The sequence below is a fragment of the Lepisosteus oculatus genome, chromosome 17 (assembly GCF_040954835.1).
Source record: "Lepisosteus oculatus isolate fLepOcu1 chromosome 17, fLepOcu1.hap2, whole genome shotgun sequence".
Lineage (NCBI taxonomy): Eukaryota > Metazoa > Chordata > Actinopteri > Semionotiformes > Lepisosteidae > Lepisosteus > Lepisosteus oculatus.
Genome location: NC_090712.1, coordinates 9,232,470 through 9,258,890, shown reverse-complemented (window position 1 = coordinate 9,258,890; position 26,421 = coordinate 9,232,470). Strand labels below are relative to the sequence as shown.

General features: G+C 38.8%; 2 protein-coding genes across 5 annotated transcripts in view; one reads left to right on the top strand and one right to left on the bottom strand.

Annotated features, from left to right (window-relative positions):
• The window catches only part of abch1 (ATP-binding cassette, sub-family H, member 1), a 45,791-nt gene extending 20,332 nt beyond the window's left edge, over positions 1–25,459 (bottom strand). For 2 of the 3 annotated variants that reach the window (XR_011182283.1, XM_069179890.1), the window contains exons 1-7: positions 25,291–25,459; positions 9,455–9,593; positions 8,268–8,427; positions 6,529–6,683; positions 4,885–4,992; positions 2,969–3,062; positions 961–1,035 (exon numbers count right to left, since the gene is read on the bottom strand). Coding sequence is in view for 2 of the 3 variants with exons in the window: in XM_069179890.1 (XP_069035991.1) it covers positions 961–1,035; positions 2,969–3,062; positions 4,885–4,992; positions 6,529–6,683; positions 8,268–8,427; positions 9,455–9,593; positions 25,291–25,366 (807 nt within the window). In the remaining variant the exon portion in view is untranslated. Of the gene's footprint in view, positions 1–960; positions 1,036–2,968; positions 3,063–4,884; positions 4,993–6,528; positions 6,684–8,267; positions 8,428–9,454; positions 9,594–11,316; positions 11,942–25,290 lie in introns of those variants that run through there. The other variant, XM_069179891.1, reaches the window with a different exon arrangement.
• LOC102696670 (galectin-related protein) lies at positions 13,458–22,696 on the top strand. 2 transcript variants are annotated; one of them, XM_069179917.1, is made up of 6 exons: positions 13,458–13,664; positions 14,571–14,761; positions 15,353–15,439; positions 15,563–15,651; positions 16,325–16,505; positions 16,837–22,696. In XM_069179917.1, the coding sequence occupies exons 2-6, from the start codon at positions 14,729–14,731 to the stop codon at positions 16,978–16,980; spliced, it is 534 nt and encodes a 177-aa protein (XP_069036018.1). In that variant the 5' UTR covers positions 13,458–13,664; positions 14,571–14,728; the 3' UTR covers positions 16,981–22,696. The 2 variants fall into 2 exon arrangements, with proteins under 2 accessions (XP_069036018.1, XP_006638800.1); XM_006638737.3 differs by lacking the exon at positions 13,458–13,664 and having other exon boundaries at positions 14,477–14,761.
• Positions 25,460–26,421: the final 962 nt, after the last annotated feature.

Sequence of the window (26,421 nt, the reverse complement as noted above, 5' to 3'; positions counted from 1 at the left end):
GGGTCTAGACAATCATGCCTCAGCCCCCCTGCAATGGCTGGGAGATATGAAGGCATCATTTATGCATTCCTCAGAAAGTGTATCACTGGCACAGCTTCTTCTTGCACAAACAACAGGGCCAAGAAGTATTAGCTGAGGTATCTCAGCCAGAGGACAACCAGACAATTCCAGACAAACTGGATCAACAAAAAATTTGGAAAAATGAGTCAAGTATGTAGGCTACCTGAAGATCAAGTAACAGGAAATAGGACTGAGACAGGCAAGACTTAATTAGGGCTAAAAGGTTCAGCTGATTTTTTGCAAACAGGAATTTATTGATTAATCAGGTAATTGGTGAAGGCTTAGAGGCACAGTCTCCAGTGGTTTTAATTTAGACTAGGTTTGGTGTATAAAGTAATTCACTGTGGTAGCTGGTGTTGGATTGTAGAGTAGGTTTTCTTTTATATACAGTAATGTGAAGAACCTTGTTAAATAAAGCATTTTTCTTTCCATCATGGGTTTTCCTCCATGTGCGCAGGCCTCACCCACCACCCGGAGAGAGGCAGGCCCGACACGGTGACTTTGACAGACTCCTTGTGGACTCTGGGCAGGAGCTCCCTTCATCTGTTTCCAGCAGACACAGCCTCCGCTGGGGCAGGCAGGTGGAGGAGGGGAGACAGAGAAACACTCTTCATTGTGCTCTAGCTGGAGGACAGCGAGGGAGGTTGTCTGGCTGTAGCACCGGGCAGATATGTGGAAAAAAACTCAAAAGGCTTCCCCCACCTCTGTCTAGATTGAAGACCTCAGAAGCTGTCCTGCCTCACTACACAAGAAGGCGCGTGTCCTAACAAGTGCTGTTGAGAGACTGTTCCTTTTTTTTCAAGCCTGCCCATCTGTGAACTTTGAAGCTCACATACTGTACAGTTACACTGGCTGCCTGTGGTTGCGGTGAGGTGAGGCCACATTCCTTTTGATACCCACCACGGCACAGTGCTGCCTCATCACCACATCTGGGGGAGCTTCAGCAAGCAGTCTTCCGTGACGCATTAAACCCACCTGAGGAAAGACAGCAAGAGCTCTATCTAAAGATTTCACCTCTAGCCTAGATTGTTGATTTCAGAATCTGGGACTGCAAGGTGAGGGCAGGATGCCATTTAGATGGAAGAACTGCTTCGTTTCATCGGACTTTTCGGAAATACACACACAAATTCTTTCATGCAATGCCTTAGCTACTCACATACTTCAAACTCTGTCGCCTCTAACATAGAGAGTGCAAAAACCAGTTCTGTAAGTATTTCAAAACAAACAGAAGAGAAAAAAATTCAAAAGGAGGTATTTGTGGTTTTAGTCCAGAAAAGTTTCTGTTGTTTTACAAATATGTAATAATCTGTGCGTTTTAAAAGAGAATTAGGACTTGTACGAAAATAAACCTAAGCATGGTAGATTTAAAGGAATAATTTATTAACTTTTGAAAGTGAAAGTTTTTTTTTTTAATTATAGCTTCTGTCGGGACTTTAACTAGTGTATGTTATACAATAAAATGCTTATCTATGTACCCACGGATTTCTCAAATGCTAGTGTTGCACTTTATTTATACACCCTCAAAAATAATAGCACTCATAAAAAATGCTATTTAAAGTCATGACTTATTTCATGTCTTCAAAGTTCAGAAAACAGTCATTTCTAGCATCAGGTAGCACATTTCAGACAGAAAAGAAAATATTTTCTGTTTTCCAGTATGAATTGTAAGCCTCAATCACAGTAATTGAAGCAGGCTTCAAGCCAATTAAACACTGTGTTCCCACACTATGTTTCTCAAGATATTTTATTGCTAGCAGGAAGCCTATACTGGTGGAAGTATAGACTTAATTTATTCTTTTGGATTTCATATCTTTATCTAAATTTCCCCCCAAAAAATTCTAGGTGTAAGTTTTGAAAAAATAAATTGTATCACATGTGCCCATGAAGTAAATCATGTTAACAGCTACCTTTTCTGCAAGATTGCTTTGCTAATAGTATTGGCCTTTTCACCAGCAACACTTAAGGTTTAAAAGTGTTGAGATACAGTCCTGCCCTTTTCACTTCCTGCCACTTGCTCAGACTATATAAAACTCAGTTTGGTTATAGCGTAAAGTGGAAGTGGAAAAACCACAAACATTTTTCTTCGTCTAAAAAAGAACTTCACAGAAAAATTAACATTCTAGAACACCAAGCATATAAAGGGAAAACAGAAGAAGAATGTAAAGTTAGTAAGTGGGAAAATTCCTTTCATTATCACCATTTCAGCAATTACAAGCAGCTCCAAAACCTGTTTTGAGTCTTTACACTAGTTCCTTCTTCATGTGAAGTGAACAAAAAAGAGGATAGCTATAGCGCCTCACATTTTTCCTTGGGTCTGTGCCAGAGGTTGTATTTCACAATAACAAATCACTCAGAGTTTGTGCAAATGTCATAGACTGGTGGATTCTGAGAAGTATTAAATGAAATTAGTTGAGATTTCCCAATTAAAGTTCTGAATTGTACTTTTTTGCAACATTCAGCGCCACACAATAAGCAGTCGCTTGGTCCATCATAAGTATATTTAAGGCCTTGCACAAAATATCCCTGTCACTTATCCAAGCAAGTATCCAAGTAACTTGCAGTCTTGCCCAGACTGACATGACACACCAGAGAGAATCATTTCTCTGACATTCCTTTTGGCAGACAAGTGAGTTCACAGAATCAGGAATCGGCACACTCAGCTCTGGCATCCTGCCAGCTGCCTGCGTTAGAGTTTTAATTCAAAGCCCCGTTGTTAGGCCTCCATGGTCCAAGTTGCAGTCATATAATACAGACCTGTTATGCTAACAACAAGACCTTCACATTGTAAATCAGAATACAGAATGTTTAAATCCCAAAAAAGGAACAAAATGTGAAACATTTGTTTGTACCTTTCATAGCAAAAACAAAAATGACACTAGACGACAACAGTCCAAAACAAGAATCTCACCACGCTGGCTTGCCTGGCTTCTTCTATGTAATGTGTGGTGATGATCACGGATACCTGTCCATCTTTCACAATCTCCACCAGATGCTGCCAGATCCTGAACAAGAGAATGTAAAAGTATGCGTATGACCAGTGCAAACTGGATATGAGGAACAGAAATTGTTGCATAAAGGCCGCTTGTCAAATTCCAACAGCATGAAAAGCACAACACAGCATTTACAGAATCCAAGTCACATGTTGCCTTTAAATAAATTGCCAAATAAACCAAACCAAACTCCTCATTTTAAAGTGTGAAGCGTATTATGATCGATCATGGAACTATACCTATCAGGTCATAAAACAAAGAGCACAATCTATAAGAAACTGGTTGAAATCCCTTTCCCTTTTAGGGCAGGGCATGCAATTATAGGTTACTTGTTCCCTATTAAAACCAACATAATCTCCCTCAGTTGGCACACTTTGTACCTGCTCCAGTAAAGGAGTTTGACAGTAAATTAGCATGCAGATCTTCAGGGTTGAGGATTAATGAGTAGCATTATCACGTGCCATTTCATGTGTTATTACTTACAAGTCAGAACGAAGGTTTCTTCAAGGTGTCGAAAGTTTCCTCTCCCTGTTGTTTAAATCACTAAGTAGGCTCACTCAGGAAGTTACCATGAATTTGAAAAGAACATCATGACTTGGTAACTCCTTCGGTAGTGAAAGTTTAGAAAGGCATGAGTGAAATATGGGTAGAAAAGTGTGAAAGGCACATTACAAGCTTGTGAAGTATGACACAAACTGCGGTAAAGAGAAGCAAAATAAATCCGTGGCATACGTGTTACAGCTCGGGCTAGGGGTGGCTCGCAATCCACGGCTGCTCCAGATTCCCACGAGGAATCACAGTCGTCCGTGCCTCAAAGGATACGGTCGGGCCACCATTCATGCAGCTCCTCCCTCTACCATTCAGGCACCCAATCACTCATTCTTCCAGATCCTGTTTAATCCTGCAGCACGCTCTGCCACTGATCTAACACAGGCACCAGTGGCAGTACCACCATCAGCGCAATCACCACTGGACGTGCTAGAGAATTCTTCAAAGAATCACGGATCCCAGACCTGTTCTACTCTTCGGACATCGAGTGCTTGTCTAGTGTCCAGCTAGTTGCTGCCATGACCGGACCTGCCGTTACCCAAGTAGGCAGCCAACCTCTGCTGCGGCACCAACAGTAAACCCAGTCTGCTACACGTTGGCAGCCAGTCCCCACAGTGGCCCACTGTGGCCTCCTCGGCATCACAATCTGCCACAGCTTCCACATCTCCACTGGTCAGCTACAAGTCGGCAGCCGACCTCTGGTTCAACCTATAGTACCCCTCCAGCTCGCTACAGGCCAACAGCTCGGCACCGCATCGCCCTGTGGCTCCCTCTGCAGTTCCATTGCTCCGCAGCACACCAGCAGCCAATCTCCGGACCAGCTCGACAGCGACTTCTACAGCTTTCTCAGTCAGCTACCAGTCGGTAGCCCATCTCTACTGCGATTGTTTCAGCACAACCAGATTGACTTAAGTTGAAAATTGACCACTTCGGCGACTCTCATGGTCACTTCTGGTCCACCACAACTCTATAGGTTGACCCCTCGGCCTTCGGACTTCTCCAGGAATCTCAGACCTCCACATTAAGTCGCCGTTCTAGCTCTTGAAACACAGCCTGCACCCCTCTGCGACTTCCTTTGGTTAATAACTGCAGAGTAACGATATGTGTTGCGTTTTGAGGCACATCTCAGGCACACCCCAGAGTAAGCCATATACACAGCCACTGTGAAGCTACAGAAAAATGGCAAAAGTACTGTGCAGATGGACTATGTACTGTGATTTAGCTTGGAGCTGCGAGCCTGTCCCACTGTAACAGCCCGCCCGCACCAGGAAAAGAGGAAGCATACTTGGCTCTGAGGACGGGGTCCACTCCCACTGTCGGCTCATCCAGGATGAGCAGCTCAGGTTTCTGCAGGAGGGCAGCTCCCAGGGAAACACGCCTCTTCTGTCCTCCACTAGGGGAAAGGTAGAGATCTTATTCTGCGGAACTGGTTTCAATAGATTTCCTACCTGGGGCTGGTATTTTCAGAACTAATAGTTATTCATCAGAAACACAAATGTGACGATCAAAAAAACGGACAAAAACAGGTTTATTAAGATTTTAGCTTTAGGTTCTGCTAACGGTGTGCTTGTAAGAGAAGAATAGAAAATGTGTACCTTATACCCCTATAAGAGGACAATAATTTAAATCACCATATTGTATTTTATTAGTTGAATAAATCCCTATGATTAAAAAACATATTATAAAAGGTTCTGCCTTGGTCTACAGGACCTCAGCGTGTATGAGCACTGTGACAGTCATTGCACAATGTGCTATTGCATGTCATTTTTACTAATTTTTTAAATAAAAGAAAAATAATAAAATGAAATAAAAAGACCTACATTGCTTTTGCATTGTAGTCCTATAGGATTTTCATTGTCACGCTAATTCTCTTCAATAAAACAGTCAAACCTGGTGCTTTAATGGCTTGCTATCATGACTGTTGCTGTAAGAAAGCTAGACAAGCTTATTAAGGCCCATCACAAATTGGGGGTGATCATATATCAGAAACAACCTGTCTCTTCTTTTTCTGAAAGTGGTAAAAGGAGCTCAAGTTCCCTTTATCAAACAAATAGCCTGTCTTACCCTAAACTTAATGAACACTGTAAATTGTGTTCCTGTGTGAGATCACATGATGATGTGGGCATGGAGCCTCTTGCTTTAAGGTCTTGGAGAAGAGCCAGAGAAAAAAAGAAGGAGGGTGGGGGGGCGTCGGAGCTGAGGCAGAGCTCTGACACAAGCATTTCTCTTGGCATTTACTCCTGAAAAGAATCGCTGTTGTAACAGTAATTAATGTGGAATATTTTTCTGTTTCAGGGCTTGCTGTGAGACTCGGCAAGCTTCACATCTGAGATCAGGTTTATTGCTGACCTACTGTATTCTGTGCTGATATTAACAATACATTGTAAATACAAGATCTTTAATTAATGCTCTACAAAACAAAAAATAGAAACTGTTGACCAAGGCTTGTGGTAAGTGGTATTCAGTGAATCACGGCTTTCATAGTCACTGCTCTCTCTCATTTTAGTGCCTAGTGAAGATTTTGTGGTTACCACAATATGCTAAACACTGATTTATATTATATTAACTTATATTTTTTTGCCAAGGATCAACTAATTTATAAAGTGGTTAGAAACACAGAAATGCACATGGGAAAAATAGAAAACCTGTGCTTATTTGTAGTAATTTTACATTTATAAAATATTATAAAATACACTTTATTGTAGAACAATATAATGTTTTAGACAAGGCCTCCTCCTTTTAAATAAAGTCGGAACATCACACACTCATCACACACAAATCTTGCACTATTTTTAGTGAGATGTGTTGTCATGCCCTGAGCTGCCCAGTCCCTGCTTCAGTCCGGCTCGTTGTGCTTCGCCGTCCTGTGAAGCTCAGACGCAGGAGGCACACGTTCTGTGTGAACTAAGCAACAGTTTCTCTTGTGTACCTCAGGTTCCTGATCAGTCTGGATTTGTCTGGGAGGTCCAGAAAGTCAATGAGGAAGGTCATACGGGCCTCTGTCTCCTTGGAAGCGAGCCCATGAATACGTCCATAAAACCAGAAAGTGTCGCTGATGGTAAACTCGTTGTATAAGGCCAGGTCCTGCAAAAGACAACATAATAAAAGATGAGAGAAGCTACCTGGGCTAGTGTAGAGTCCATGGCACCCTCCTTGGATTAAATTTCATTCAAAATGTGAGGAATAATAGAGGAGAAAAAGTGTTTCATATTTTTGTGAACATGAGATTTTACTAAATCCCACATGCTGCTCAAAGAAACCTTATGTTCTGTTCAGTAAGCTCAGCTCCAGTATGGAACATTACTCCACTCCCACTGCTATCAGACAGATGCAGACACTACTCGACGTTTGCATCCAGAATGTTCACAAAATGACCAAGCCTGCTGTAAAATGACAGTTTTGAACTGATAATGCTACTATTTTGTTCACTCACATGACACCAAACTGAAAAGGCCAGCTCCTTTTTTCTAAGGAAATTTAAATTTCAGTGTTCTTATCTAACTAGTACATACCATCTACTTTTTATTTAAGTATGGGTAAAGTAAGAATAACTATGTATACTATGGGTTCTTTCTTAGAAGCTGATGCTTACATTTTATTCTAGAATATACCACACATATTTAAGCATTGTCTAAATTAGCCTTGCCTCCAGGATCTTGTTAAAATTACGATATTACAGTACTTAACTTATTTATATTGCTGCTTGAAAACTGAAACTTCATTAGCTACATATTTTTGTAAATCATGCAACACATTTTAAGCATTATCAAAGTATACAGGGAGATCGGATTGGTATGCAATGATCAACAAAGTGTACCCCTTAGATTAGACATTAGATCAAGTGGGTCCCCTCTTAAATATAAAGCGATTTGTTGATCCTTTGGGATGAAAAGCACAATATAAATGATTGATTTCCAGGTATACTGTATGGCAGGAATTCTTTTGGTTCGCAAAGTACAATGCTGAGCAGAGTGTTTAGTATGATGATAAAACTATTTTTTAAATTCCTGTGAATTAAACTACCCACTGCAGTTACACAGTATATTGCTATCCAGATACTGTATATGTATAATGCTAACGATAAAACAACAGGCACAAATGGGCTAGACCTTAATAAACCAAGCTTTCTGCGACAGATTAAGAAGGCAAACAAGCGCTCCCTGGCATTAAACAGGTGTTTTATGAAGGATTGATAATAAGTATACATTAGTTACAGTGTTGTACTGTATGTTGGATTTGGATGAGATGTAAAGCCAAGCTTATATTGTAAATGACTCTGCCTTGGTCACCCCCTTTATCACTTCTGCCAAAGGAATGTTTTATTAGGATCACTTATTAATCTAAATTACGGTTTGCCCTTTTGGACGGGACTGTTCTGTATCAAAGCAGCTTGATGTTTGCCTGCTTTCATACTGACAGCATGTATGACTGGCTAACCAGCAGCTCATGTGACACCAAACCGAAACGCTCCCTTGTTTGTAAGGAAATCTAAATTAAATGAAAATTAAATTTCAGTGTACTTAGCTAATTAGTACATACCATCTACTTTTAACTGCGGTATTGCCATTAGTTAACAAAACTTCCCTCGGTATATGTAATGGAAAACATGGCAGAGTCAGAAACAGAGCAGTGCGAGTAGACCTGCGACACCGAGAGGCGGTGGATTACCTGTGGCATGTACCCAACCATCTTCCCTGGAACTCCATGACCCGGGAAAGCGGGGGGCTTCCCCAGCACGGTGATGTGACCCTTTGAAATCTTCAGCCTTCCCACGATGCACTTCAGGAGGGTCGTCTTGCCACACCCACTGGGCCCCAGCAGACCATAGCTGGAGGAGGAACAAGAGAAACACATGGCTTTGCATCACAGCAAGTTTTTGTGAAATCATAGACATATCCTTCACTGACACAGAAGCTTTCCTTCTAGTCTAGGGCTGCACACCTCCAGTCCTTAGGGACTTGTTTCTTTTTTCAAATGAGCCTTTAATTATATAACTAAACTCATAAGTTGCTTAATTGGGCAGGTTGACACCTTTCCATATTCTTAAGAAGCTGGAGATTCAAAGAGACCTATAAATCTCTGGGACAGCAGCTCATAAAAACATAAGTGCAGTTACAAACAAGAGGAGGTAATTTGGCCTATGTGGTCCTTTTGGTAGTTGTTCATCGATCCAAGGATCTTATCCGGCTCATTCTTGAAATAAGCCAGGGTATTTGCTTCAACAACTTGGCTGGGCAGCTTGTTCCATATTCCCACGGGCCTTCGCATGAAGAAGCGCCTCCTGGTTTCTTAGGTTTAAATACACCTCTATGTCATTTTCACCTGTGCCCTCTGGTTTGTGTCCACTGGCTTGACTCTGTTCATCCGCTTTGAGGATTGAGAATATTTGTGTAGAATACCAGATCCCCTCTGCTCTGCTCCTCTGCTCTGGTTCCTTCAGGCCGTCAGTCTAGCTACGTCCCTTAAACCCCAGGGTATATCCGGTTGCTCTTCTCTGGACTGAGACCCCCTCTTGAGGAACAGAGTTGGGGATCCCTGTTCTAGATATATGTGGTGTGTTGAGACACTTCAGTTTAAGCAGATCTTTTAAGCTGAAAGATGATTGCATTCATAAAACTACTGCTCTCCAGGAAAATCTAAAACCTTATCTTCCTGGTGCTGGTATTTTTTTGCAAAACATGATCTTTACTCTAGTTATAGGCAATTTCAAATGTACAGAATCCTGTATGCTACCATACTACAAATAACTTTTCTTGCTTTTACACAGAGTCTGTTGATTCAGCTGTTAGTTGTGGGAAAACAAGCTCATACAAAACTGTTTCAGACACATTCATATCAGGGAAAGGAGCACTTACATATGTCCCTGTGGTACAGTCAGATGAAGGTTGTTTATTACTTTTAACTTCCCATAAGATCGACAGACACCTCTGCATTTAATGGCCGATTCAGTCCATGTGGGTAAGGAGGCCTCTGTGTTGTCTGTCATTTTTTGTTCTACAGACATACAAAACACATATCAAAATCATGATTTTTGTTTAATTCTACAAATGTAGATGTACATTTTTTAAATATTTTTTCTAATTTACCTTTAAGAAACAGTAGCAAATGTAAGATTATAAAGCAATTTCATTTTTTCACCTGAAGTTGTAAACTTTAACAAGGCATGTCTATACTGTACGAAGCCAATCCTGGAGTTAAATGTTTCTGATAACATTGCCTAATCCTACATTACCATCAATACTTTATCAATCTCAATGTTGTATGCAGAGTAAATGAAATTGGCAAAAACTGTGAATTAGCTAGAATGTTGAATGTTGTTTCCATCTTCTCAGACATATTTCAATTAAAGCTTTCATTTAATGTTGTTCTTGATCAATATTGATCACCTAGGTACAAAAATAAATAAAGGAAGCCTTTGTGCGACCCACAGTACTGTCTCTTAGCAACAACTCTGGATCTGTCTGTGGTGTCAGGGTGCCTGCAGGCTTTGGCCTTGTTGATACAGAATCTGGGTCATATGTGCCATAATCTTTAATCCCAGCCTGTTTTGTTCTGCCTTTTTTTCTTTGCATTATTAGAGTTTAAATGTTTTAAATATGACCTGCACTGATTTCATTAAGATCAAACACAAGCATTAAAACTTCCTTGGAAAATGGTAACAATCATAAATGTATGAGGCTTATAAAAGAAGTGTTCTTTGGGTAGATGAATGATTGTCAGTTATACAGCTACAGTACTGCTGCTTAATAGATGTATTCTCATAATGGACTATTTGCTTGGATGCATATCAAAATCAGTCTTCTAATATGACTTTAACTATTTATAAACATTGCTGCACAGGTTGTACTCTTTTGAATAATGGCTTATTGTCTTTTCAAATGCTGCTCGCTAAAACACGGAATAAATTCAACAGATGTGTGCGTATTGAACTGGTAAATATGATAAAACGCACACCATTAAGCAATTAAAATAAAATGTATTCTATACATTTATTACAATTAACCAATAATTAAAAATCGGATTTGCTAAGGAGTACAAACCACGTGCTGTTGCATAGGGAAGTGAATAGATTCCAACTTCTCCCAACGTTCCAACTCTACATCATGACAATTTGTTACCAATGGAATTAGCTCCAAGGTGTTACACGTGCAAAACGGGTTGTGCCTTTTCATTTTAATAGGTTAGGTTACTACATAAATTCTGTAAGCTTAAGTGTTTTTACTGTTTCATAAACCTGCATTACTGGTGATTTATAAATAGAAAATTATGTGGTTTTGCAAACATGTATACTACCAGTACCGCTCAGCTACACTATACTGTATATTGTTTAAATTAACTGACTTTGGTTTAAAAATGTTCACAGCTCTGATAATGCCCGAGTTCAGAATTATGTTGTGCTGTAACATATTGTAATTGTTAATTTAGTCACACTGAAGAAACAAACACATAAACTGAGAAACAATTATGTGTCAAAACAGATTGAAATATATTTTCAACATTGAAATATATTTTACAATATTGTAAAATATGTTTTTACAAATACTAAATCTTTTACATGCATTTTACCGAGGTACAGTACAGAGATTTATACTTAATATGTGAATGATGTTATGATATCTCTTTTTCTTTTTAGTATTTTAAAGTATTTTAAAAGCGTCACCTGTCACTGCAATCAGCGTAAATCAAACATCTGTCCCGAATGATGACAAAAGATTACCTTAGTATTCTGTAACACTGCTTGTCTTCTCCGGTTCAGGTACACCGGTGGATTGTAATAACCAAAATGCGGAATTTCCGCGAGTAATTCGCTGCTGAAATGTAGCAAAAACCGTTTTCGACGAATGCAAATGTGTCTGCAGCAGATGTCTTCCGGCGTGTGCGCTGCACAGCCTCCTGACTTCTGTAGGTACAGCAAGATGCGCAGGATTTACATATGCGGACTTTTCGCCACCATTCTTCACTTTCACTTCTGCATCTTACAGTGATGTCACCGGTCGACTGTTCTGTCCAGCGGGCTGATCAAGCCTGACATGTCGTCTGACGTTATTTCACTTTGTCTTGGGGTTTATATAAAAACGGCCTTCATCATCCTGAAATGTTTCGACGCATTTTAACGTCTGCAATTATGCCCCAAACTGTTCTGTGCTTGCTTCATCCCCTACGGACTTCTATCTGAACCTGTATACTATAAGTACGGCGCACGAAGTCATTTTCGTGCGATCTTCACTTCACCGACGTCACAGGCTCTGTGCAGACCGGTGGCAGGATGCAGGCAGCGACACACACACACGGATGGAGACCGATGAACACTTTGCAATGAAATAGACATCATATTGCGTTATGCAACTATGCTCCTGAAAGTCCCGCAGTAATGATACAATCTGCATTCCCATAATAATAATACCGACTGCAATGTAATGGATTCTCGACATATCTTGCACAGTGCAGACAAAATAGCTGTCTAAAACTGAAACGGTTCTCCATGATCACTATTCCGAGGAATAAGATTTGTTTTTAATATTTATAGTGTAGTTGCCTTTCATTTAGCTGTATATATTGTAACGGATTCATTCGCTACAATATTATATTGCGCAGATTTATTCTCTTCAAACAAATACATTCTTTAATCGAGAATAAATCTGGGGGTTGCAGGTCCATTACTACCGTTTGTCCTTCTGCAGTTTTGATGGCTATGTGACCACATTTTGAAATCTTTGTCAAATGTTTTTGAAAACGATGTACCAATAAAATAAAAGTTTATCTTTTGCAGATGCAAACATAAGCATTATTGTAAAATAATTAGTAATAGCCTCTATTCGTAGAATTCCCTTAATTCAATTGGGCTGTATCGCCTTTGCCCCTTTGAATCTGCTCTATATCTTGGGCGTTTAAATTAAACTCCACTCGATTTGAAGGTTGCTGGAAAAGTGCATACACTGACACTGAGTAGACCGACAGCACACTGCGAGTGAGACGTGCAGTTTTATATATGTGCTTAAGTAATTTAACAAAATGGTGCGTTGAATGGATTTCAGTCCAACAATATACACACCATAGCAAGTTACAGTACAAGTCCATGCAAATTGGGATTTCTGGTTTAGAGGGAAAGAGAGACACCTATTGGTTATCTAACGCAACTTCTAGCTGAGCCACCTTGAGTAGAGCCCGCTGTTCCTTTTCCTTTTCCTTGCCCACAAGGGCATATGCAATTTATTCAACACTGGAATATCTTTTTGTTCCACTCGAACTATTAACTAGCTTATGGGACTAATTATTCAATTAACTGGGCAATTGAATGCCTTCCATCTATTCTTCGTGTGCTAGAGATACAAAGGGAGCTATGACACCTGCTGGATTGTAAATATATGTTTACACATCATGAATGTTTGTACTGTATAAGTGATAGTGTAAGCAGTGCACCTAATTATACAATATTTGTTTAGATTTAGTCATTCAGTTTATAAAAACATTATTTTAAAGATTGCAGTCAATATGAAAAATACTGCAATGCGCTGCACTATTAAATCTCGTTACACTAGTATCCTAAATTGGTGTAAACAAGAATCGGCTATTAAATTACGATTTCAGCATAATTTGAATTATAAATATATATATTATTTTTGTTAAGAAAGATAAAACAGCACGATCTAGAAAAAAACACAGCTGCAATGTCTTTCTTTGCCATGTGAGGCAATATTTGACATGTTTCGAAGGAATTGCACCATTTGGAAATCAGTAGTTATTTCCGTGGAACTAGACCCGCCTCCCCAGGATGCGAGTAAACACCCGATTCTCGGCTGCGTCCCAAAATCGAAAAATACGGCATTGGGACCCAATAACTACTGTAGGCCATGTCAGTGTAGCTCAGACTGTTGGTATCAGTTCAGAACTTGCAACTAGTTGTTATTTATCGCGTTTGTGTCCTGTAAAAATTATTTTCCTCTCCTATTTGCGCGAAGCTTGTTGAAATGGAGTATTTAATGTCCATCTTAAAGACATAAACCCCGTGTGTTTCTAGTTTAGTGGTGGCTGCTTTAACCAGCGGTGCTTGAGGATGCGAAGCTTGTAAGTAGGATCATGTAATTCAGATCAATGAAGAGGGTTTGCAGTATTTCCCGTAGTAATAGGCTTTATGAGACTGTAAATCTACAAATTGTTTCTCTCAGACTGCCTCTTCCCTGTACTGTGTGGTGGTTGTCCTGTGCTTTGTGCTACTAAAAAAAAAACAGTAGCGCTGAGAAATGCAGATCTATTTTTGCACTTACAGTACGTGAGTCAACAGCTCCCAACTGAATTTTATCTTGTTTTTAACCATTTATACTGCTATCCCTAAATGCTGGTTTTAGCTTTTGATTATATTTTCTGGCATAAATAATTCCATTCATTCATTTTAGTATCATCAGTGGATTATAAGTGAATTTTAATTGGTAGCTACGTTGAAGAACAACAAGCAGCAAAGACATGATAAAGATTAATATGGCCTTAATTTATAAATACAAGTCTTCACCGTGTTAATGAAATTGAATGATTTATGATTTCCAGCTCTCATGCAACCCGTCTTTTATTTCTGTTTACAAAGGTATTTCATACTTGCAAAACATTTCAAACAACTGAGAGTTATACAGTACATCCGGTGAATAGCCTTTGTGCAAAACCTTTGTACAATTCATAAACATTAATAATAGCAACTGTTATTACAGATTACAGTGCAGGCTGTACATACAGCCACTTTGTTTTGAATCAATAGGCAATTCCTTGTTTTCTGTGTCTTAAAAGCTTAGTTTAAACATGAAACTGGCTAGGTGTAAATATTTGTTGTGATGTGAGCCTATCTCCTGTCGGGTGAACAGGGGAACACAGTCGTCTCATGTACACTAAAAAAATAGCAGATTAGTGTTTATGGCCAGACACGGATTAAGCCTCTCTGTCTGTTATTACACGTCAGCAATTATCCTTCTCTCAAACGTGCAGGGCGTCTTCTACAATAGGCTACTCTTAAATTCCTGGTCGAGTGCAAGCACCTTGATGCAGCCTTAGCAGTCACTGGCTCAGCGCGAACACATCGCTCGGGACTGACCTGCCTCTTGGCTCAGCTGATCAATCCATTCTCCTATGGTATTCTGTACAAGATGGCGGTATCGGGCACGGAAAAGGACTTAATAGTAAGTAGAAAAAGGCAGAAAGTAGAACAGCTAAACAATGAAAAATTCTTCAGACTGTGATTAACGTGTAGGGTAATTGTTGTGCAACATCGCGGTATTGTGCGTTGCAATATAACATTTACATTACAGTTGGAAAAAAGGACCTGTAACCGCAGATATCTGTTTTGCAAATACCGAAATTTGAATATTGTATTTCTCAGCTGTTGTAGTCAATGGGGCTTTAAATCACCTGGACAGAGTGCGGCCGGGGACAGACCGATAGAGGTACAGCCTCTTTTAGGGTCATATGTCCAATAATAGATGCTCCAGTTCAGGAGACGGTTACATTTTATCGGAGCCTTTTAAAAATGTCAGCTCCTTCAAAACGACGCTGGCAGGCTTCATATCACAATTGTTGGGAGGTAACGCCATCGTGCCACCGAAAATGAACGAATTTTGCAGTCATTGTGATGTTCTTGACTGGATGTTCTAAATATAATTTATAGCCTTTATTTTGATAACCAGATCCGTATAATTAGCACGTTCTCTGGATACCTGTGGTATCTAAAAATAATGACTGCCAATCCTTGGTTTTCGTGTGTTTCTGTGTAGAATACCGAGAATGAACCACACCTGAACAATTCGTTTGGAAGCTCCGGTCTGTGCTCTCCAGACAGAGACGACATAACTCGTTTACTGGTAATAAGCCGCATTTTGTCTCTGTTTTTGTGGATGAGACTGCGTATCTCTATGTGTTTCTGCATTATGTACCAGTAATGATACTCCACTCACACAGTGAAAAATCTCACTTTCTTTGACTAGACTGTTCCTTTTAGTGGTCGCATCAAAGGTGGGATGAGGCCAGGCAAGAAGATCATAGTGATGGGTATTGTTGATCCCGAACCTGAAAGGTAATTATTATTATATGTTTTATATATTATTAGGTGTCTGTGCTAGTTGGATATCAGGTCACCTGGAATTAGTGCCTTGACTTATTGTGACTAAAAAGTAGTGCCACTCCTAGCGCTCTGATTTACTCCTATCATTCCCGGCCAAGAAAATGCCGAATTAATTTTGCCTGTTTGATCACACACAAAAGGAATTAGAGAACGATTAAATTCTCATGCATGCAACGCCATGCCCACTTTTCTCTAGGGGGTCAAGGGATGACTTTTCGTTGGTGGTAACAACGGCTTATGAATCCGAAAGCAAGATTTATCAGGATGGAGGTGCGATCCCTTCTGGAGAACTGTTTGTGTGTAGTAATCTAAAACGCACCGGTTGTGTATTTGCAGTAACATCAGCAAGCTGTTCTTGTCACATCGCCTATGAATGATGTATTCCGAACATTTTGTTTCTCCCACAGACTTTTGTACTTTTCGTTGGTTAATTGGATATTTCCAGTTATGTATTGTTCTTTTGTTACAAATACAGCTTTGACGACTAAAATCTGTGCGTTCTTAACTGGCATAGTGTGGAGACTTTAGTTGACATAATTGGAATGTGAAGTGAGAGGCTTTAGTTGACCTGCTGTGACTCAGGGCAATGTTTCATTGGTGCCCTGTGTTGGTGTTGCTCACGCAGTTTTGATATCAGCCTGACATGCGGCGGCACTGAGGACTACCCTCCTGCTGATGTGGCCTTGGAGTTGAGCGCCCGATTCGCGGAGAGACAGTTCCTCCGTAAAGCGTGCGTCTCCGGAGAGTGGGGCGAGGAAGAAACGCCCATTCCCTACTTTCCTTTCATCCAAGATCAGCCGTTTAGGGTAATGATGCCTGAACTTTGAATTATAGGTCATACAGACCCTTAATCACGTAGGACAGTTGAGGGATGTCAGGACTCCTACTTTGACGTGTTGTAACCCTTTTAACCATTTAAATAGTTTGCGTAACACGCTTGTTGATGAAGCATGATTCGAGTCTAGTTGAATAAGCAGCTCAGGAACTTAACATCTACGAAGTGAGTTTTAGCTTTGACAGTTGCGTAAAAACAAGCTTATTTCCCTCTCCTTCTAAAATGCATTGCCTTTATTTTGTCTGTTGTCCATTTGTTGATTTGGGGATTAATTAAGGGCTGCGTTTTTTATTTGTTATTAGATTGAAATTCACTGTGAACACCAGCGGTTCCGAATATTTGTGGACGGACATCAGCTCTTTGACTTTTATCACCGGATCGTGACTTTACCAGCCATCGACACGATAAGGATTAACGGGAGTCTACAAATTACTAAACTAGGTTAACCTTGGTGCCAAGGGAGTAGCAACTTCACCAGGAGAGGATGTAAGATGGTGCAAAAACTGTCCTGCATACAGTACGTATTGCAACACTACAATAGTAACGTCTGGGCCTGCTAAACACTGACAGCACTACTTCATTTCTTTTGCTTTCTCTGTTGTGATAAGTACAAATTGAAGTCGACTATCTGACTTTACTGTAAAAAATTTAGAAGGGCAAATTGCAAGCAAAATAGCATGTGTATTAATTGTTGCAATGCACAGTGGTGTCAGTCTTAAGGAAACCCAAAAGTACTGTCTTTGTTTCGTTGGGGTGTCACAATATCACCTGTGCAGTCAATGCTAAATGCATACCACAGGGATTTTGCAGTGCTATATCAATTGCCAGTTACAAACAGCAAAACTCAGTAATGCATTTTTGTATTAAAACAACAGGCTCTCAGGAAAATAAATTATTTATTTAGATGTTTTTGTCTAACATATTTAATACGTTGGGGGCTGCTAGTATCAAACTATGATTTTAATTTTGTTTTTTTTTTAAGTTTTTATCTGAAGTTCAGGATACTTTTTCACAGCAAGTCATTGCTATGTTAAACAATAAAAGTGAAATGAAGTTTAATTTATTAATTGACTTAATGACATGTTGTAAAAATATTGTGATGTCTTTAAGTACAATGTAGCAGTTATTTTATCCAAGTATTTAGGAATTACCAACATAAGGATTAAGGTTTATTTTACACTTTATTTCCTTACAAACATTAATTTTCTGTGTTATGTGTTGAGTTGGATTATAGCAGCACAATAGAAAATAGAATTTAGCTGAGATACAGTGGTTTAAATATAGACAGGTGGGTATAATTTTATCTGTTAGGAGTGGTATAGCTTTGCCAATTACTGCATGAAATATATGTGACTTTACCAACAGCATGAATGCAGTGGAAATAATCTTATGAAAAGCAGCAGCTGTGTTTTATGAGGTGCAGTGGGATATTTTACTGCTGGCAAGACTTAAGTCTTACTGTATATGATACCAGCACCCTGTCCGTCTCAGTGTGTTCTCTCTGCCAGTTATTTTCCATATTGTGTAAAACAGCAGCAGATGACCACTTCAGACAGTAAATCATACTACCGTTGTCTGGTTGTAACATCTGCGTTTGTAATCAGAATGGCACATGTGAAAGAGATAACCAACACATGGAACTTATCTTCTGTTGGAACACTTTGTGATACCGATAGACAATAATAAGAAGGTTGAAGCTGTTTGAATGTAATCACTGTTTTAGTTGTGGGTATGCGGAAAATATGGATATAGTTTGGCCTTCAAGAGGAAATAATGGATTTATCTAGAAAAGGAAAGTAGGCACATTCGGTTTCCTGTTTCCTGACTGTTACCTTTGTAAGGCAGGGCTGATCTTAGCCAAGCGTTGTTCATATATGCACTGTTCTTCTAGGTCTAGATTTGCAGTGGGCATTTGGCTCACTGTGAAGTTGTGTCATTGATATGTCTGCAGCCTGTAACTTGTGCAGGTCACAGTACTTCCACAGGCGTTGGGATTTAGCAATCCATCACCATGTCGAGAATGAAGGGCTAAGATCCTTAGCTTGGTTTGCTGAATCAAGAATCCAACTGAGGAAATATACTTGACAATGTGTATATCTTAAAATGAACACAAATCTTAATTTACTGTTTCAGACTTGTATACTATAGAGCAGAGGTCTACATTCCTGAACCTTGATGAACTTCCTGTAATGGTTGTGAATTTTACACATTGAATCAGGCTGGAGGATCGGGTGTTGAGTATGTGTAGAGAGTAGCCTCAAGAATAGTCTTCCTCCAGCCCTACTTCTCGGTTTTTGGTTATAACGTCTTATTAGGCTGCCATGTGGTGCCCTGGTGCTGTCTGCCTGCCTTTTGAAAGGCAGAGATAAGCTTCTGTATCATTCTATCAAATGTGTGCAGAAACGCAAGTGTAATTTTCACACAATGTTTGCATTGTAAAAAGACTCCTCTCCTTCTCATATTCAAGCAGTCGTTAACTTAGCGTTCTTTTGATAAATAGGTTTGTTGACACTGAGGAGCTGGCAACAACATACTGACTTTGCAGTTTTAGTGGCCAAGCAGTTAAATGTATGTAGCAGGTGGACAGAGAACTGTTCTTCTAGCCCTCAAATATTATTCATTATGTAGGTTAGTTTATATGACATCACCACTATCCTAGTGATGTCACAGATTGGATGCAGTATGTAACATCACTAGGATAATCTCAAATATAATACTTTGGACTGCTGTATTGGTATGACACCACACCTAAAGCTTTGTAATAAACCATCCACATGGATGAGCCTTTGTAAAAGTTAGTTTTTTATAGTGGCAATAGCAAGGACTATGCCAGTATTGTACAGATTTTTATCATGGAAATGACATCAAATATTAAAATTCTGAGACATTTTATGTGTGAACTCTCAAAAGGAATGTTTCAGTTTATGAATTAAGAGAAACATAAAAATGATAACTACAGTAAAAACAATGACATATAGGCGAATTGATTTAGTTGACCTGCCAGTTGTTCTCTTAAAAAAGCACTTGCTTTTCTTTCACTGCACAACTGCACCAGGCAGATGATTTTAAAGCTGAGCACCATGGTTTCACAGTAGCAGACGGTTCAGTCTCAGTGGCTGCTTAAACAGCTTCTTAAGAACACAGATGCACTATTTTGTAATGCTGTGTGTAACAGATTTCTCTTTTTTTTCCTGTGTGTTTTGGAAAGGAGGACAGGCACATGCGAGAGGCCTAATTATTTATGGAGATCTTTGTAATTCCGCAACAGGAAGTGTGACCCCCAGTATGTCAGCATCTGTTCATTTTGTTGTTCTAAGTGACAGTTGGTTGACTTTTCAGGGTTCCCAGTGTGCTTCATGCAGAGTATGGCCATGCATTGTTTTGCTTTCAAAGCTCAAAAGTATTACCTGAACACACTTCACAGTTGTAAATATTCGTTTTGTGTTCTGTTGGCCAGTTTTCCACAATAGCAGTATGCAGAGATAAGTTCTTCATTAGGGCTAGGATAGAACACTCAGGATTTGCTGTTTGTTAATTAAAATGTTAAACCTTGTACAATTGTTTTGCCAGACAAATTTAAATGGATCATAAAACAATTGTAAAAGGACAGGAAGCAACACATTGCTATATTCAAAAGCATTAGTATTTAACAGGTATGAAAACTTTGGTATTTATTGCACAGGGGAAACTTATTAGAATACAGTTCTAGAATATCAGACAATACGACATCAGTTATGAGAATGAGAATAACAAAAATTGAACTTCACAATGCATGTCTTCTGAGTACATACTGTATAAAAAAATAAACATGCAAAGTAAAATAATTTTATATGGCTTTTGTAGAAACTAAAACAGGGTATTGTGATAGGGAGGCCCAGAGAGAGGCAGAATCCAAGCACAGCGACATTAAGGACTTTCTCCCCAAGGGAATAATACCAAACTAAAACAGAAGCTGTTGTTAATCGTCTTCTGTAATATTTTGCTGTTTATTTAATGGTTGTAACAAAGCAATAATCTCTATTCTAAGGGGCACATAAGTATTTGCTCATATATATAATAAATGATCTTCCTGAACATAAATAATCCATCATTTTTTTGGATGAATGGTACGGACTTCAAAGATTTTTTTGTCACACCATGCTATCGTATTAGCACTGATAAGATTAAGGTTTTGTATCCTGTAGAAGTGTTGAAGTCAAGATGGGAAGAAATTTCCCTGAGTTGCTGTTGTAGTGCATTAGGGTTAGTAAAGACATCAATGTATAACAAAACAGAAGTTAGGAAAAAGGCATTAACAGAGTACATCTCAGCACTTGTTTTTTTTTACTTTGGCATGATACAAATAAAGATGAAGCAATGTTTACACAAAATAAGCTTTTTGTAAAGTATGACAATAGTGCAGCTTAAAGACTCAGATTTAGAAACCTGCTCCAGTTCTTCTGCTGCTATGCATGCACTGCTCTTTGTACAAGGTGGCTGTATTAGCAGTGGATCCAGAGTAGTGGATGGGAATGAGGAGAGAGGAGAGTGACACTCGTGGGATGTCTCTACTGGTTACATTTGTTTTCAGGGTTAAATGCCAGAAATTCCATAAATGTTCAGGCAATAATCATACTAAAGGAATATATTGGCAGGAGCATTAATACTTCAGTATGGCTTCTCTATGTAATCAAGTCTTTAACCCTAGAGAACAATTTAACAACTTCACAGAGTTAAGAGTTATACGGGGCCAAATTTCTAATGTCCATACATTTTTGCGATGGATCTTTAAAATAAATATTTTTTAATATTGAGTATTCAAAAAAAAACTTAAATCCAGCTGAGTCTCAGAATAGCCAGCAAATGAACACAATGCCTTATGGATACCTGTGAACGAGTTTTAAATGGTCTGCTAAGATCTGTAAAGGCTGCTCCTTCTCAGCCCTCCTCCTAGATCCAGGCTGTTTCTTCCTTATCACAGTCAAAAAACAGACTTTCAGTTACAACTGAGCACATTTTGTTTTAGTTCCTTACATACTTGGCCGGTTTTCAAACTGGAACCGGAAAAGGCCTTGAGCATTGATTTGATCTGTTCCAATGAATGTCACTGTTCCTGATTGTAAGCAGTTTTGGCTGTATCTGTGAGTCTGATGTATATATTGCCTATGTGAGGCCTGATTTTCCAAGCTAACAAACCTTAACAATGGCCTTAATGGTCTTAAGAGCTCAAATACAGTTTTGTAATGTTAGTTATTTGATATGTACAAAAAAATAATGAAAGTAAGCATTTTCACCGTTACCTGAATGTCAGAAATTAGTTCCTTTTTGGAAATTTAACATTTCTACTACCAAACTGAAGTAGGACTTTGAAAATCAGGCCTTAGTTTAGAACCATTGGTGATTTTCTAAAGCAAAGACAATGTACCTTATTGTATTCCTCCATAAGGAGGAAGTATACTGTGCTAAGTTGTAAAAGTGATGTATGTACAATCATGTTTTTACTGTGTACAGAGGAAGCCTGTTTATTGAGCTCAAAATACGGCACTAAATATTTTCATACTTGAGCCATATATAATTCAAGCATGCTAATGATAGTAATGCTATTCAAATGCTAGAAATTATATTGGAAAATAATCTTGTAGACAAAATTTTATCACCAATTGATCTATTTTTTGAAAAAGCATTTTCTGAGCTTAAGAATTTTAAAAAATTGACTGTTGTTAAATTATTTCTAGAGTAAGTGCAAAACCAAATAATTGGTATACTGTACCATTATATTAGTTTTAAGAAATGCATCTGGGTGTCTTTATTGTTAAAAATTTTCTCATACATTTTTTCTTGGAAGGATCTGGTATTAGTCTTAGCACTAATGATGCCTCAAATTGCCAGATACCAGTGTGGAGCTGGCATGCTCTGTACACAATTTTTGTAAATATGCTGTTTTTACATTCATTCTTTGCATTTATTTTGTGAGAAAGTCTGGAATTAACTGCAGTTTTAGAGCTGCCATGACAGTTGTTTTTCTTTTCAGCCATTCTGAATAAAGTACACTTTTGGATTGGTGAAAGTTGGTGTTTTCTTTTGGATTAAGTCCATTCCAGCTATTGTATTTTTCCACTTTGAATGTTTCCTTGTGCTGTTTTTAAATCTAATTTGCCAACTAATAAACTTGACATCTTTTGATGTGGTGCCACTGATTTCTCTCATATAAAAAATGTCAAGACAGAATATACAGATGACATCTGACAAGCGAGCAAAACAAGAGGCTCTCTGTTTATCCTTTGTTAAGAAGCCGAAGAGCTCATGGTTTCTATCCCAGGATTGGGGTGGGTGGGACATGCTACACACTCATTTTCATTTCAGCATCTCTGGTTTGCTATGGTGCATGCCACAAATTCTGTCAGATATAACTTTGGCAAGACATTTAAACAAGATCTAAAAGATCATTGTGCTTGCAGAATGCATTCCCTTAAGAGGAACAGCAGATGATAATACATTTCTTACTGGGACAATTGGTCTAGCTATTATTTGCCTCTAATTAGTACTCTATAATTGTCATCTTACCTAGTTCTTTTTTGGGACATAGGTAACTTTTTTAGCTAACCAAAAGACCACCCACATTTGTTTCTAATGTCTCCTTTTTCTTTCACAAGGGGCTGGTAAAGAGCTACAGGATTTCCCGAGTCTCATAATGCATTTTCAGTCACTCATTCACCAAGGCTGGAAAATGGGGAAAGACACCTGCTCATATCCATTCTTCTGTATAGCAGCAACCCCTAGGCATGCTGGTGTAAATATTGACTCAGGGAATTCCAGTAATAAGATAAAGGCAAAACAAATGGTTCTTTCAGGTGGGTCACCTCTAATCTGTGCTCTCTAGAGACCAGAGGAAATCAAAAAATAATTTGAAAATGTATATGATGTTTTACAGACCTAGGAATTACTGCTATATAGTATATGCTGCATACAGGTTCATTTTTCTTATTTTTTCCCCAATATTATTTTTCCACTGATTCCACAGTAAGGAGCAATTTTTGCCAAAGTGACATTCAGACATAAAGTTACTTGTATCGCTTTTGTTCCCTAAACAACATGGATGCAAAATGTACTGATCCATTATGACAGGTGGATTGGTGTGATTACAGATGCCCCTTCCATAAGCAGAAAATAATATTAGGACCAATAGTAGAGGAGTCTGATCTCTAGTATACTGTTCCATACAATAAAGAGGTCCTTGTATTTGGTCACAATCACATTCGCTGTCTGATTTCTTAATGGCTGGGTGGTGGGAAGAACTTTTCGAAAATAAAATGCCTGGAATTTTCTTTTTCTTATTGCCATTTTCCTCCTCACAGTGGTGAATTCATTATACCAGCTTCACTCTGTGGGCAACGCCCAGACATGCTGAATTCGCCTCTGGAGTTTAAGGTTCTTATTTTCATGTCAATCCCTGTTTGCTTTGCAGAAAATGCAAGTACAATACAGCACTTCTCTCACCAGAGTGTGTTAATGTTAAATAACTCACAGGTATTCCTATTTGTGGAATCTTGTGTAGATTCTGTAGACATGATACAACCAAATTCTATACTGGACAGCTCCTTCTTATAAGTTCTCACATAATGTTTAGATTCCATTTAATTAACAATGTCAACCAAGACCAAAAACTAAAAGGCTTTCTACTGTTATCTAGGTGCTGGTTATAAATAAAAGAGTTTAAAAATGCAATTATTGATGCTTGACTTCTGTTTTCTAATGCTCTTTTAAAACAGCTTTTTGTGTGGATGGGGTGCAGGTTTGCCAAAAGCACATGTAACTCCATTATTAAAATATGGCAAAAGAAATGTGTGCAAGGTTATGATGTTTGCCTGCTTACATTTAATCACATTTTAAAGTCTTGAGTGATTACTTGTGAATGAAACATTCTGAAATACTGTAAACATGCTTAATAAGCCACATTATATTCACATAGTGTGCAAAAATGGATTTGAAACGACTGGAACAAAATTACAGAAAGATCCCCTGGTAAAAAAGGCCTCGAATGGAATTTAAACAGTGTGCCACAGCAGTCAGGACCCTACTTTTACGAACAGTGTCATGATCTTTAATGACCAGGTAGTAGTAAATCAGGATCTTCATTTCAGGCCTCATTCGAAGGACAGCAGCTCCTACAGCGCAGCCACAGTCACCACAATGGGGCATTGATTCAGATATTCTATCAACATGCCAGTAATGAGATCTTAAACTGTCAGGGGTAAAGGTACAGGCAGGAATAGGGTTTCACTAATACAGCAGATGTTGCTTAGTTTAACTTTTATGTCCCTCTATTAATACTTTACAAACATATTACATTTATAATATATATATTGGAAGGAATGGACGTAAATTCCATTCACAACCCCTAATATGAAGTATTACCCAAATCTATGTATATGTTAAAATGGGTAAATAATAGAATAACCAGTTAGTCCATGAAGTCAATAAGGAACGGGACTATCCAAATCAATTAATATATCTTTTTATATAACTTTAAAGGCAGAAAATGGAGCCCCTTTAACCAGTTTCTCTAAAAACCTTTTCTCTGAACATACAACAGCTTGTACACCTTGTACTCACTTTGTAACCACTTCATCCGATTCAGGGTCCCAGGGGAGCTGGAACCTATCGAGATGGGGTACACCCTGGATGGGTTGCCAGTCCATCACAAGGCAGACATACAGATGCAGACACAGACACGCACAGGCCTGGTTTTGCCAGAAACCAAACTGCGCTTCACTTACCAGTAGAGGAGCTTGATCCCAGCGCTCGATGCTTCAGCTCTGTGGACCAGGTGTTGTGAGTTATAACCTGGGTCATTACACTCACTGACTGGAACTGGAATGTCCAGATGGTCCATCTCTAGCAAACCAATAGAAGCATTAGCACAGCTCCAGGAGGGAAAAGCACTGCTAGTGCTCTGCTAGATGTGCACTACCTGGACATTGTTAAACCTAGGGGTTTGCTCAGCGAAACAGTGACTCCTACAGTTTCCCGGCTGCCTGCAGATGTGCAGTGATGTCAGCATGAGCTCCTCCAATCGAAGCCCAGTCTGCCTGGAGCTGGCAGTGTGTTAAAAGATGATCTCCAATGGGTGAGAGAAGCTGGTCCATAAATACAGCTAAACACACCAGTTGCACGCAGAGAGTAGTACAGGAGGTGTTCCTGTGAATGCACATGGACGTTGGTAGCTTTCAAACTGGGCAAGGATAAAATGAAAAATACAATTTATAATACTCTTCTATAAATTCTTCCCTCTTTACAGTGCTCTCCCTTTGTAATGCCATTCTGATTTATTGCCAGTAATTGCTGTTCCAAGACTTAGTTCTACATTTTTATTTGTTACAGAAATACTATAATTCCTTTTGTTTGCACAGGAATATCAGTGTTCAAGGTCCAATACGGAAGAAACGTTTCACTTTTAAGTCAGTATGCATTTTGTTATGTGACCTTACATTAGCAACACTTATAACTCATTTGTCACATAGACAACAGTATCACATTCATTTAATGGATTACCATAGACTTCATTCCAATTTTAAATAAATTAATAAATCCTTGCAAGGATGTAATTTTGTAAGTATGAACCTCAGTACATAACAATGACATTTCTGTGTTGCTAGACACACTAAAGGCACCTTTGTGTGAAAATAAAGTAGTGATCAATGCATACAGTTCTATCTACAGTATTGCCACTATCTGAAGATTTCCAAATACCATTTGAAAAGGGTTGTCAAATACTAAAATGATCGGTTTATTCCAAAACTTCTATTAGTCATTCCAAGAATGATGCAAATACATGTATACTATACTTAAAATCTACTCATATAAGTAAAAAAAACATTCCTAAAATTGAATTACAAAGACCTTTGCTA

Excerpts from the sequence above, each read along its gene's own strand:
- LOC102696670 (XM_069179917.1), top strand. The coding sequence starts at position 14,729 with ATGGCGGTATCGGGCACGGAAAAGGACTTAATA. Across the intron at positions 15,440-15,562 it reads ACGACATAACTCGTTTACTG|ACTGTTCCTTTTAGTGGTCG; the intron begins GTAATAAGCCGC and ends TTCTTTGACTAG. Across the intron at positions 16,506-16,836 it reads TCCAAGATCAGCCGTTTAGG|ATTGAAATTCACTGTGAACA; the intron begins GTAATGATGCCT and ends ATTTGTTATTAG.